At 39.9% G+C, this 14,992-nt stretch overlaps 1 protein-coding gene across 7 annotated transcripts in view; it reads left to right on the top strand.

Annotated features, from left to right (window-relative positions):
- ptprfa (protein tyrosine phosphatase receptor type Fa) overlaps positions 1–14,992 on the top strand; it is a 509,773-nt gene that overhangs the window by 282,046 nt on the left and 212,735 nt on the right. For all 7 annotated transcript variants that reach the window (XM_041207577.1, XM_041207574.1, XM_041207576.1 and 4 more), the window contains one exon: positions 5,305–5,493. In XM_041207577.1, the coding sequence (XP_041063511.1) occupies positions 5,305–5,493 (189 nt within the window). The remainder of the gene's footprint in view (positions 1–5,304; positions 5,494–14,992) is intronic.

The raw sequence follows: 14,992 nt of genomic DNA, 5'->3' as shown, positions 1-14,992 counted from the left end.
TCCTTTGGAGGGGGTCTCCTGTGCCCATGGGAGTCAATTCCCACACACCCCCCTTAAGCCTCTGAAACACAGCCCCCCCCCCCCCCCCCACTTCTCGCTGGGGCCTACCAGGCAGCCCATCCAAAATTCCTGGATGTACTTGAAGTCGCGGATCCATGACCCTTCTTCATTGTCACCCCAACAATGGCCACCACTTGATTCAGTTGCTGCTGGGGCGAATTGGCTGGCAGCTCTCAAGGCTGGTACTTGCACCTAGATACAGTTGGAAGTCCCACTCTGAAGCAATTAAGACTGCCTCCAGCCTAATATCACTGTGGGGCATCCAGGTTTCTAGTTGTCAAGACACTGATGGACTTTTTGGTTTGTTGGGGTATGGCAATCCATACCCCTGTAAAATCCACCCCCATGTCTGATCCAAGGCCCCACCACTTCTTATACTAGAATTTGGCTATAAGTGATGCACTGTTATTTTGTGTGTGTACATACTCCAGGGTTCTGTTCCCTTTAATCAGTAATAGTTTCTTCAGCCTTAATGATAGTTAATAAGAAATAGCTTCTTCATGGCACTTAATTGATATGCGTCATAGTCACAATTCTTGTATTTCTGCTGTTTAAATATGCTGTCATCAACCCTCACCTCAAAAACCCAACCCTTGACCCCATTGTCCTTGCACACTGCCATCCCCTTTTGCTGTGAGTCAGCTGGGGCTCATTTGACTTGTCTCATTCTGGGGTTTGAGCACAAAAGTAAAAGCTGACGCTGTGCAGTGCTGAAGGATTGCTGCACTGCTACAGTTGCTGTTATTCAGATGAGTCGTTAAACAAATGTTGCATCTGCCTGCTTGGATGGACGTAAAAGATCCTGTGGCACTATTTCGAAGAGGAGGGGGATTATCCCAATATTATGACCAATATTTATCCTTCATTCAACAGCATTTAACAGATTGTGGTCATTATAACATTGCTATTTATGGGAGTTTGCTGCGTGAAAATTGTCTGCCGCATTTCCTACATTACAACAGTAACTTTGCTTCAAGAAGCATTTCATCAGCTGTAAAGCACTTGGGATGTCCAGTGCTTGTAAACAGCACAATATAAATGCAAGTCTTTTTTATTTGCATCTATAAATCGGGGTCCCACAGTGTCTGTTTTAGTTCTAACTGCTGCTGACTGGATTTCTCTAAATTTGGCAAGATGGAAGTTGGAGATGCTGGCAGCAGAAGGTATGTAATTTTTATAGCACTTCTTGTGGGCCAGGAGGAGCAAGTATGTTTTCACCCCATCCCCTCCACTCCTTGCCATTAACAGCAACCTTATCTCACCCATCCTGTCCCTATCCCAACGTCCACCAAACCCCGACTTGTAGCTCCCTGGTTACCATTTGCTGGGACATTCCCAATGTTGGTAGCTGGCCAGTGTCTAAATTTGGCCATCTCAGAAGCAGAACCTGGAAGAAAAAAATTATAACAAGATCATTCCGTTAAATTCGAATGAATATCCTTGTCCCTGCTTTGCCAGGTTCTCCCTGGGCTACAGCACTCCCCTGCACCCTCCTGTCTTTCTATAAATATTGAGGCCAACATTTCAAAGCTTTTGCAAACAACCTGAGTACTTTGGTAGGACATCAGTGTCCCAAAAACATAGGGCCACTAAAATAATAGAATATGTTAAAGTGAAGGAGAACTTACATTTGTATGGCGCCTCTTGAGTCCCAAGGTATGTTTCATCCAATGAATTACTTTTGAAATCTAAATATTGTCGTAATGTAGGTAAAAGAATCAGATCTATATTCGATAAGCCATGTCTACATAGGGTGGTAGTCTTTTGAACATAGAGTTTGCAATAGCCAGCAAACCGAATAAATACCAGATAACTGTGATTCTCAGCAAGGTTGGTGTAGTCCAAAGATATATATTTTATCCTCAGTTTCTCCAAAACCATGGAATGATATTTAAAAATTAAAATGATAAAATCACTGTTACACAATCCATATATTGTTCTCTCTTGAGCAATAATCTGTGCTGAGACACCTTTGACGATTAAGAAACAGACTTTTGTATAGCAGAAGGGGCAGTGCCATCTGACTACCAAATTTGTGATTTTTTTTCCCCCAAAGAACTAATACCCAGGATTTTTTTCATTGGGATGTTAGCAATTCTTATTTATTTATGGAATTGAACTTCTTTCCAAAACTGACTACATTTTTGAATATACTCTAGCATTGTCGAATTGGTTCCTTGTCATCAGAAACAATCAGTTCATATTATCTAGTAATTAGTTTTTTTAAAAATATTGTGCATCTCATACTGAATGTTTTCAATATTTTAGAAAAAAAAATCATCCAGTTAAACAATAGTCAATTAATGCAGCTACAGAAGTAACTGTTTTAACTAAATTGCTAGTCGGCCATCTACAGTGACTAGTTTATCCCTCCAAAAAAAAATCAGTCAATTTTGGTCATTTGTAGTCCCACATTCTTTGGTATGTTGACAGTACTTGATAACTTGCGTATAGAGATCATTATGAGCTGATCCATTAAGGAAAACTGTATTAATAAATGCTCCGTTAAGATTGTGTGGATTTTTCAAGAAATGATAACTACCTCTATCCTAGGTTCTTAATCCACCTATTGTTAACATAGCACTGTTGTGTCCATGCTGAATGAAGGGTCTCTGGAAAATTCATTAATGACTTTGGAACTAAGTATGAATTAAGGTTTCTCCGCAGGTTCTGGTATGCACAGTAAGATTCAGTGACCCGAATGTCTCAACAACAATGCAATATGGGAAAATGAGCAAGTTCAATAAACGATCATTGAGGTCTAACAAACTGAATGTTGACCTGGGGGGTTAAACACTGAAGGATTTGGGAGATGAATGTGTAAAATTTCCCCTCTATATTACCTCCTGAGCTTAAACAGAGAGATTCTATGGCTTGTCTATGTTATACTTTTGAGTTTAATCACCAGAAGAGTAAAGCCTGCCACTTAGAAAACCGCTGTGGCAATTAAACACATTGTAATGAAGAATTATGAATATTATATCCACTCTCTGAAGCTCTTTCTATACACAGATTTAATGACTGAAATTATTTATCTCTAAGTACGCAAACATGAGCTTAAAGGTATGTTTTAACAGAAAAATACTTGCGTTGATAATTTCAGTTGTCAAAATGTTTTCTTAATTTGGGAATGGGGGAGAGAACGTCTTTGAGCAGAGCATTTTCATAAATTTCTATAAGGGAAACCTCTTACAATTACTGAAAGGAAGACGTGTGCAGTGAATGTATAAAATGTGTCAAAGTTAAGCAGGTTATTGCAGTTATGGGGCACTGCTCTTAAAATGGTCGCATTTGGGCATTTGGAACTGAAATATCTACAACCCAACAAAAACAGCTCTGTGAGGCATAGCTTATTTTTGTTTACAAAGGCAACTTATATAGCTTATTTAACATAGAAATATATTCCAAGGCCCATCAAAGAGAATAGCAGAACTAAATGGGCTGCAAGCCAAAGCGGTAGATATTAGGAGCTTGGCCTGTGGTGGGTTTTAAAGAGGATCTTAAAGAAGAGGCAGAGAGGTTTTGAAAGAAAGCTCCAGTGCATGGGGATTGCAGGTGTGACTGACAATGTGGGGCAAAGGAGGAGGGAGGAAAGCAAGGCCATAATCTGAGGAATAGAAAGTTTGGGAAGTTTGGAGCAGGCTACCATGATGGAGAGGTGGGAATCCGTGAAGGGCTTCAATGGATGGGAATTTTCATTTGGAAGCTTTGAGTTCGGGAAATAATATAGATCAGCAAAGTGAAAAATGAACAGAACTTAATGCAGACAGGATGTTAGCAGCAGGGTTTGGATGAGCTGAAGTTCAGTGAGGGTGGAGGATGGGAGGGGCTGGCCAGAAGAACATTGCTGCCTCCAATTTTGAATTTTGCAAAGGCAGGATTAAGGTTTCCAGCAGCAGCTGAGCTGATGTCGGCTGTGCTTTGGAGATAAAAGCAAGCAGTGTTCTGGAGAGCATATATGGTGGAAAGTTCAGCTTGGAGTCAAATATGATGCTGAAGTTACCACCAATCCGGTGCAACCTGAGATGACAGTGTCTGGGGAGGGTGGTTGAATTAGGATTTGTGGCAAGGGCTGAAAACAGTGACTTGGGTTTTTCCAATATAACCTGACAAAAATTGCGGCTCACGCAAGATTGGATGTTGGTTATCACAAAGGTAACAGCTGATTTGCAAGATTCATACATGAGGTTGCAGTAAATACAGGCATGGATTTGGGTGGCAACATGCCATTCAAGGACTATGGAGAGAACAAGAAGATTGGCGATGGGACATATGGAGGTCCAAAAGTTAGACAGTCGCTTGGAAAGACAGCAGGATTAAGTATGGATTTTGAGGAGGAAGGTGATGAGCGTTATGACAGATGATGAGGATGGTTTTGAAAGGTTTGTAAACAGTACCTTAGAAGCGGGAACCAGAAACGATGTCAACCAGTATGAGGCTAGAAAGGGAAGCTGGGTGGTCATTGGTTTAGCAGAAATAGTGTGTGGGTCTCCTGAACCAGATGACCTTAGTGGGGTCACGTGGAAAACCAGAAAGAAACTAGAGAAAGTTGTGAATTTAAGATTTAGGCTAATGGGAGCCTGGAGAATGTTGGGCTTGGAGGGCAAAAGGAAAGGGCAGCAGAAGGACAGGTATAGTGACAAAGAGCTCTTCACACATTGGAATGGAGGAGGCATGGAAGAGGGGTATATAAAGATGATTTATAATAGAGAAAAGAAGGCCAGTGCTATCTTTTTGCTACCCAGAATAATCCTGGAGTAGTAGGGAGCTGTAGGCAGAGGATAATGAGGCCTAATGGGGCTTATGTCCAGGCAGATCTTGTAATTGATGCTAACCTACATGTATCCTAGATACACTCCAGTTTGCACCCATTTGACTTGAGGGAGCAAAGATGAATCAGAGGAAATATTTTAATGAGGACAAGGATGGGACCTGTGATGCTTTTCAGAGAGTACCCAGAAAATAGAGCGCAGCTGGCAGCTTATCCAAGGTGCTTTCAAGCCTTGGATGCCAGAAGGGCAATAAGAAGGAAGGCAGTGGAGTAGTGATTGATTGATTGGAAAGGAATTGGAAGATGGGACAAATTATTTGAAAGGGGAGAAATAGAAGGTGAGAAGGGAGAAAACAGCAGGGTCTGAGAGGTAACAATATTTCTACCCAAAATGTGCAGGATGACCTAAGAGGTAACATTACAAAAATTTCAGAAGTCAACTATAATGCTGATTATCACTTGTGTTTTAACAGAGGAACAGCTGCCTCATGGATTCCCCACCATTGACATGGGCCCACAGCTGAAGGTGGTGGAACGGACCCGCACAGCAACAATGCTTTGTGCTGCCAGTGGAAACCCAGACCCTGAAATCACATGGTTTAAGGACTTCCTGCCAGTGGACACCAGCAACAGCAATGGACGAATTAAACAACTCAGATCAGGTGTGATTACCAGCTATTTATTGCTCAGTTTGCTTATGCATACGTTCATATTTTAGCATAAAGCTAGATTATTTCTCTAATTGCATTTAATATTGTTATTCAAATCACTGTCGATGTATTTTTTTAAGTAGACAATACTGGCCATTTTTACAGTCCATGCATTTGACTGGTTTACCAGACAGTCCATTAGGGTATACCCAGCAATGCCTTGATTTAATTCCTTGTCCTCTCTTATTGAGCAAAAGCGAGAAATTCCCCATGAAAATTGTCTAAGCAATGGAGAAATAAATTTTTTTTTCATTTAATATTTTATTAACTTTATTAAGTTAGAGGACGCATAAACCTCTGGAAGGGGTCAGACTCCACAGCCAGTGCTCATTGATCCTTCAGCTCCCGCAGATGGCAAATTGCAGACTTTACTGTAATGGCGTAGATGGTGTTGTAGGCCCAAGCTCCTCCAGTCACTGTTTTCATGCAAGATCCACAATGCCAGATACCAACTGCCCTTCGCTTCATCTTTGTTTTCCCACAGATTTGTTCACTTCTTCTGTAGCTAATGCATAGTGGCAATCAGTAATAACTTAACTGAGTTTTGACACGGAATTAATGGTCTACTTACCCAGTAGCTAGTTGTTTTATCATATTTCCCAGAAGCAGCTTTATCTTATACTTAAAAAATGATAGATAACTGATGAATCAAATCCTATTTACATTTTTTTTGGAGCGCAAATGACACATGAGGCAATCTATCACTATGACTAATTTATGCAAGACGTTTAGAAATTTATGTCCAATATGGAGGTTATACTCTCTCCCTGTAGGGGCATTTTCATATTTCACTTAACCAAGTGAGGAGTGTTTAAGTGCAGATTGGCAGAGCCAAGGATTTGGGAGAGCATCCTCCAGCTATTCATGGGGGTAACTATTAAATTTTAATCAGCTAAAATTTTACAGTTTACCAGAGTAGGTTATCTTTTAGGGTTTTAAACTAAGGGTAGTTCCATTAGTGAGGCTGGCTGGTTAATCATCAACAATGCCATTGTGTACTGCCTGGCTCAAGTATTCAACTACTAAGTTTGCCACAGAGTTGAAGCTAAGCATATTTTCTTCAATCCACCTTGACTCCAAAGGAACCTACCTACATTCCTTTCCCAACCTCTTCAAAGAGGCTAGATCTATGCTACAGCACTGATAATGCCTAGAAATGTAACGTTATTGCCAGAGCTATGTTTCCATTGAAAGGTAATTGTTTCCATTTGTGGGGAAGGGCAAAACTAAAGACCATCAATGTAAGATAAACACTAAGAAATCAGATAGGGAGTTCAGAGGAAGTGCCTTTACCAGGAGAATGGTGAAAATGCCTGACTCTCTACACAGGAAGTAGTTGAGATGAACAGTCTGGAATCATTTAAGTTAAAGCTAGTTCTGCACATTAGAGAAAAGGGAATAGACGGCTATGCTGAAAAGTTAGATGAGGAAGGATGAGAGGATGTTTGATTGACATATAAGCACCAGAATGGATTGATTGAGAAGAATGGTCTGTTTCTGTGACATATATACTATGTAATTATATGCTTAATGTACAAGTTAGTTGTACTTGCCATGTGAAATCAATCTCCAAAAGATTCCTTTATCATTGGTATCTGAAACCAATTTTGTAAATCTCCACAAAAAGATATTTTTCCCCATGATGAATACCCACTATTGATTTTACATTTGATTTCAGAGGTTCAGCTATGCCAGATGAATAGATAGGAGGTACTCAAAAATTGTTCAGAAATGAATGACCACTGTTTAATTGCTATTTTAAAAAGGGTAAATATCCAGCTGTTGTGGAAGAAATAGCCATTTGTATAATAGTTTCTATTTGATGGTCTCTTTTCATGCACCACACAAATACTCATTTCCAGCAATTTAAGTTTGTAAAAATTTATTTGCTCCTTTTTTGGTAAGTGATGGTGTGCAATAGGTTCAAAATGAATACAAATGTTTGTAGTAATGGTTCATGGTATAAACTAGCAACCCTAAATTGCAGAACCCATCAATTGTTTTTGATAAAAATCATGATTAAACCTTGTGGGGGAAAATAAAAATCCAAATCTTAAAACAATCCTTAAAATGGCTGAGCATCATTTAAAAAATGTTCAAATTTTAGCGACAACTTTACACCATTCTACCTTTATCTTTGGTTTGGTGTGTCTATGATACACAGTTCTGTCAATGGTATATGGTTAGGCATTCAATTCCTAGAATTAGAATGGAACACAGATTTTAGAAAGATGGGGAATGGACTAGTTGAGGTAAAATGGAAAGAGAGAGTTATGTAGAGGACTGTAGATTAATGGTGTGATTTTCTTTAAAAAAGGGCATTGAGTTACATCAAGTGTACGGCACAGAAATAGGTCATCCTGCATATTTAGTCTATGCTGGTGTTTATGCTGTATACAAGCCTCCTCCCACTGTAATTAATCTTACCCTTTCAGTTCTATTCCTTTCTTCCTTGTGTGCTTATCTAACTTTCTCTTAAATGTATCTATGCTACTTGCCTCAATTAAGCTGGAACATTCCACATTCTTATCACTGTTTGGGTGGAGAAGTTTCTCCTGAATTCCCTACTGGGCTTATTAATAGCTATCTTTGTATTTATGGCCTCTGGTTTTAGACTCCCCTTACAATGGAAGTATTTTCTCCATATCTATCAAACTCTTGCATGATCTCTTACATGATCTCAAAGACCTCTTGACCTTCTGTTTTCTAGAGAGAAGAGCCCCAGCCTTTTCTGGTACATATATTCTCTCAGTTCTGATATCATCCTTAATAATTTTTTTCCCTTTTTCTTTTCCCTGTTCTTTTTATAATATGGACCAGAACTGTGATGAGTTCTCCAAGTGTAGCCTAACCAACATTTGATACAAATTTTACACAACTTCAGTACTTTTCATCTCTATCTGAAGTTGCAGAACGTATATATTCTTAAAAAGGGGACACTACTTCAAGTTTCAAAATGCCATGGATAAACGAAAGGATTAGAAATAAGCTAAATTGAAAGAGGCTTATTGGAGTCAATTTTAAAAATGATCAAGAATATGTGAAAATAAATTAAGGAAGCATTAAGAAAAGCCAGAGAATGTGAGAGAATCTCATTTTTTTAAAAAGTGAAATATCTTACAATTTTTTTCTTTTATTCACTCATGAGATGGGGATGTTGCTAGCAACCTACTCTCTAACATGTTCTTGTTGTGTACAGCCCACTTACTTAAGTGTCCTTTAAATTTTTTTGTGTTGCTGCTCACGTGCAAGAACTTAAAAGCACTGGCTTGTGCTTGACCTGCATGGGAAATTCTGGATTGTCAAGCATCTTTGAGGGAATCACTGACAAGGCCAGCATTTATTGCTCATTCCTACTTATCCTTTAGAAGGTGCTGGTGAGCCGCCGCCTTGAACTGCTGCAGTCCGTGTGGTAAAAGCACTCCCTCTCCACTGTTAAGGAGGCTGTTCTAGGATTTTGATCCAGTGACAATGAAGTAACGGTGATATATTTCCAAATATATGTAGGAGGCAGTAGCATAGTGGTAATGTCACTGGACTAGTCATCCAGAGGCTCAGGCTAATGCTTTGAAGACACGGATTCAAACCCCATCAATTAATTAAATCTGGAATTAAAAGCTAGTGCCAGTAACAGTGAACATGAAGCTATCAATTGTCATAAAAACCCACCTGGTTTCCTTTAGGGAAGGAAATCTGCCATCCTTGTCTGGCTTAGAGGTGACTCCAGACCCACAGCAATGTGGTTGACTCTTAAATGCTTTCTGAAATGGCCTGGCAAACTACTCAGTTGCTTGCTACAAAAGTCAAAAAGTAATGAAACCAGATGGACCACCTGGCCTTGATCCAGGCACTGGAAACTCTTCTTCAGAATAGGAAGCTGAAAGCTAAAGATTATTTAACGGAACAGCAAAGCATTTATAAAACACCTTTAAAGTAGAAAACACCTGAAGTTACAAAAACATAATCAGACAATAATCAATTCCAAGTTAAAGGAGGAGATATGAGGAAGGGTGACTAAAAGCTTGACAAAAGAGATGAGTTTAAGGTGGAGATGCAATTCATTCATGGAACATAGGTATCTCAGCAAGTCCAGTATTTATAGCCCAACCTTAATTGCCCTTCAGAAGGCGGTAGTAAGGCACGTCCTTGAACCACTGCAGTCCTTGTGGTGAAGGTACTTCTTCAAGGCTGTTAGGTAAGGAATTGCAGAATTTTCGCCCAGCGATGAGGAATAAACCCTATATAGCTCCAAGTCAGGTTACTGTGTGACTCAGAGGGGAACTTGCAAGTGATGGTATTCCCATGCACCTTCTGGCCATGTCCTTCTAGGAGGTAGAAGTCACAATTTGCAAGGTGTTGTTGAAGAAACCTCAGTGCATTGTTGCAGTACATCTTAGAGATGGCATACACTGCTGCCATAGCACAACACTGCTGTGTCGATGGTGGACGGAATTAATGTTTAAGGTGGTCAATGCAGTGCCGATCAAGAGAGCTATTCTGTCCTAGATGGGATCAAGCTTCTTGAGTGCTGTTGGAGAGTCATGCATCCAGGCAGGTAGAGTGTATGCCATTAGATTCCTGCCATGTGTCTTGTAGATGGTGGAAAGGCTTTTGGGAGTCAGGAGGTGAGCCACTTCCTGCAGAATAGCCAATCGCTGACGTGCCCCTGTAGCCACAGTATTTGTATGGCTGGTCCAGTTAAATTTATGGTCACTGTTCCCCTCCGCACCCAGGATGTATATGGTGATGGATTTGGCAATGGTAATGCCATTGAATAACAAGGGGAGGTAGTCAGTGTCTCTTGTTGGAGGTAGTTATTGCCTGGCATTTGTGTGGCATGAATGTTACTTGCCAAAGCTGAATTATGTCCAGGTTTGGTTGCACATGGACACTGACTGCTTCATTATCTGAGAAATTCTGAATTTATCAGCAGACGCCCCCCCCCCCCCCCCCACTTCTATCCCTATGGTGGAGGGAAGATCATTTATGAAGCAGCTGAAGGTGGTTGGGCCTAAGACCATGTGTGAGGAACTCCTGGGGCAGAGATGATTAACCATCAAAAGCAACAAACACAACCAATTTTTTTCGTGCTAAGCATGACTAACCATTGGAGAGTTTTCTCCTTGATTCTCATTGCCTTCAATTTTGCTCAGGTTCCTTGATGCCATATCCGGTCAAATGTTGCCTTGATGCTAAGGACAGTTACGTTACCTCAGCTCAGCTCCTTTTTTCATCTTGTAAAAACCTATTTTTATTTGTGGCTTTAAAATCAGACTGTGTCTTTAAAAACTAAAATGGCTGCAGCTGAAAGACATATTTGCTGGAATAGGATGAGGTATATCTACAATGCTGCTACTCTGGAACAGCATGTGCCATAAAAGAACAGGATGGTGCCGGAAAGGAGCCCCGGACTAAGGGAAACTCCCTGACGACAGCATTTTAATTGGCCCCTGACCATGTGATCAGGATTTTGTGTGGTAACAATGCAGGCATTACAGCTCCTATCCTGCAAAGAGGGAAGACCTAAAACATCTCTCTCTCCTGTGTTTTTAAGATTCCAGTAATTCTGCCATAGTAGCTAGCTGGCTATTCCACACATCTCTGTAACCTGCTTTCTCTGAAAACCTCTGTCAAAAGGAAAATGGGAAAAGTCACCAGTAGAGACATTGAAAAGCAAGTTTTTCCATCAGTGAACCACAGACTGAAAGTGCTGGGAAACCACCTCTTGTCATCAATAATAAACTGTAAGGGCGCGTTCCTGACACGCTAAATGGCATACGATGACATCGGGCATGCGTCCTGATGTCATTGCAAAGTCACGCAATATTTCGTTCAGGCATGCACTGGAGTCAGCTACGCGCCCGCTGATAATTGATAGGCCTTTTAAGGACATTAACCAGGTAATTAACCTGAATTTTACACTTCCCATCCAACCTTACAGTTGGCAGGCAGGTGAAAAAGCCAAGTGGCCTTTACGTTTTTTAGGAAACCTCATCCACAAGCGGGATAAAGTTTCCTGAAGCTTTTACAAATTAAATAAAAACTTTTTTTGAAAAATAAAAACATGTCCCATCTCATGTGACTGTGTCACATGAGGAGAAATGTTTCATTAAATTTTTATTGTATTTATTTTTTTTAAAAGTGCTTCAATCTCCCTGAGGCAGCTCCATGCCTCAGTGAGATTGAAGCGCTCTTTCGTGCACTTATGCGAAAGAGCACTGGATCTGACTCTCCCTCCCCCCACCCACAAAGGTAGCGTGTAGTGCTCAGCACTACTGCTTGCCACCTACACAGGGCGGCCTTGAAATCGCGGTGCGGAGCCGATTGCGGGTAGCGGTTGGCTCCACAACCGCATCCTGCATAGCCCGCCTGACGAATAGAAAATCGTGGCTCATGTTTTGTGTGTCTTGTTTGTGTATAGGAGTTTAAGAAGTAATAAAATTGAAGTTATAAAGTTAGAAGTTCATATTTCTTTTTTTTGCCACTAGTTAGAGACAATTTGTTCAATGAACAATTATTTACTTATTCAGTTTACAAACCTCATATTCTGTTAACCTAAATTAAACAGTTAGGTAGAATTGGGGCAATCTAGTGATTTGGTCAAATTTTTCACAATTGTTGTAACTTGGGGAACAGTGGGGCTTGATATTACAGCACACTATCCCCAAGGCTGTAATAGACTCTGGAGCCAAGTAGCTCTGTGGAACCCAAACTGAGTAGGTTAAGCATAAATGCAGTTTAATAGCACTGTAGACAACACCTTCCCTCACTTTGTTGATGATTGAGAGGAGGCTGATGGAGCAGTAATTAGCTGGTTTGGATTTGTGCTGCTTTTTACCTGACCAATTTTCCACATTGTTGTAATAAAAGCAAAATACTGCAGATGCTGGAGATCTAAAATAAAAACAAAGTGCTGTAAAAACCCGGCAGACCTGGCAACACCTGTGAAAAGAAAAAAACGAGTTAGCATTTGGAGCCCAATATGACTCTTCTTCAGAGCTTGGAACCCAGCACATTCTTGGGTGGATGTCAATGTTGTTGCTGCTGTATTGGAGCAACTAAGATAGAGTCAATGGCTAGTTCTAGTGCACATTTTCTTTAGCACTTGTGAAAATGGATTTTTTTTTAAATATTTTTGGATATATGGTGGTACTTTGTAAAGAATTGTGTGTGTAATTAAATTGGGGCAAGGTTAATAAAGACAGCTTGTCTGTGGGAGCAGAGAGATAAAAGGGATAGATGCCTACATTTGTAATGAGAGGCTATGGTGAAGTTGAATGTACAAGTAAATAGGTTGGGTTTGAAATTTGCATTATAACTAGGAACTTGACTTTTCAGCTGTTAAATTTCAAAGGGACTTTATAAGTGACAAGGGACTTTTACAGCTTACAAAGGGTTCATAATTCAACAAGAGAAGGTTATGAAATTTTATTTTACCCGAAAATGGAGGCAATAAGAAAACATGAAAGATTTTTATATTTTGGAAAAAAGCGAGTTCTAAGAGGTGCTTAGAACAATGGAGTTGAAGATCAAACGGGAAAGGATGTTAAAGGAAAGATGTTTAGTTGAGTTATTGTTGGCTGTGTGAAGGAGATGCCCTTAGACCAACTCTTGTGCTGAGAAAAGGAGTGAATTTGAAGCAGCCATCCAGTTTCAAGCCAGAAAAGTCTTTGTTTTCAGAAAGCAGGTATGTTCCTTTTCCACAGCAGAGTGGAAGAAAGTGAGAAGTCGTGTGGTGTATCTTTTCTAAAGTGAGAACAGTTTTGCCTTGAATAATATTACTGGATTTTTATGGTTAAAAAATTATAAGCAAGTTCTTGCCTGTTCTGACCAAGTGGGTATTTTGGGAGGTGAATGTTTTGTAAGTCTGATTTAACTGTGTAATTTTAATCTTGTGTGTTTTGTTTTTCTTGTTAATAAATCTTTCAATTTTAAAATCCTATAAGTGTTACTAGAATTCTATGTTTCTGGGATTAGTAGTTTTCCCCTCATTTTCAAAATACAAAATACATGTTATCATCAGTAAGACAAGTTTCCCTCTGGGATTTGGCTTGCTCAGCGAATTACATTGGCTACGGTCGTAACATGCTGTAGCTTACATATTATCAGGGCCCCTGGCTTTTGCTGTATCTCATGCAGTTAGCTGTTTTTAATGTCATATGGAGTGAGTTAAATTGGCTAAAGACTTCTGTGGGAACATCAGGCTGAGCCTGAGATGGAGCATTTTCTCAGCACTTCTGGCTGAAGATGGTTGCAAAAGCTTTCTCCTTGTCTTCTGAACTTTTGTTGGTGTTATGACTGCAGCGGGGGTTAATTCCTGAACAAGCCAAATCTCAGAGGGAAACATTTCTTATTGATCATAACATTTATTTTGTATTTTGAAAATGAGGGGAAAACTACTGATCCCAGAAGCATAGAATCCCAATAACACTTTTAGGATTTAACATTAAAAGATTTATTAACAAGAAGAAAAAGAAACTTAAACACACAAGTAAAATTACACAGTTGAAACAATCTTATAAAACATTCCCCAAAAAACCCACTTGGCCAGGACAGGCAAATGCACTTTTACATTTTTAACTATAAAAATCCAGTAATGTTACCCAAGGCAAAAACTGTTGCTACTTTAATAAAGTATGCCACATGACTTCTCACTCTCTTCCACACTGCTATGGAAGTCTGAAGGAAGTTCAGAAACAGACTGCTTTCTGAAAACAAAGACAGGGTATCGCCCCCACACAACCATATCAACTCAACTAATCATCTCCCTTAAATATCTTTTTTTCCCTTTCATTCTAGACTCCATTGTCCTAAGACCTCTTTGAACTCAACTTTTCCAAGATACAAAAAATCTTTCATGTCTTCCTATTCCCTCCACTTTCAGGTAAAATAAAATTTAATGACCGTCCCTTGTTTACTTATGAAACCTTTGTAAGTTGTAAATTCCCTTGAAATTCTCAGCTGATAAGTCAAGTCCTTACTTAGTGCAAATCTTAGAACCCAACCTATTTACTTGTAATTCCCACTTCACCATAGCCTCTCATTATGAATGCATGCATCTAGTACCTTTACCTTCCATCCCTCAGTTACCACAGATGAGCTGTCATTCCTAACCTTAGCCACCCCCACCCCCCCAGTTTAATTCTCATGGACACACACACAAAGCCTTCTTTATAGAATATCACCATATTTGCAAAAGTATTAAAAAGGTAACATCCATCTTCACAGTTGGACTCTGTCACCATTGAGTATGGGGCTGTTCATGGACCCTCCCCCATACCCCAATGCGTTGCTTAATTGTCCATCACCATTCACAACTGGATGCGGGAGTACTGCAGAGATTTGACCTTATCCATTGGTTGTGCGAGCGCTTAGCCCTGACTGTAGCAAGTTGCTTCTACTATTTAACATGCATGGAGTCAGTCATGTCTATAGCTTCACTAGGATGGCA

This window comes from Carcharodon carcharias, chromosome 16, assembly GCF_017639515.1.
Source record: "Carcharodon carcharias isolate sCarCar2 chromosome 16, sCarCar2.pri, whole genome shotgun sequence".
In the NCBI taxonomy this organism is placed as follows: domain Eukaryota; kingdom Metazoa; phylum Chordata; class Chondrichthyes; order Lamniformes; family Lamnidae; genus Carcharodon; species Carcharodon carcharias.
The sequence above is the reverse complement of the archived record's forward strand: the minus strand, read 5'-3'. Positions and strand labels throughout refer to the sequence as shown.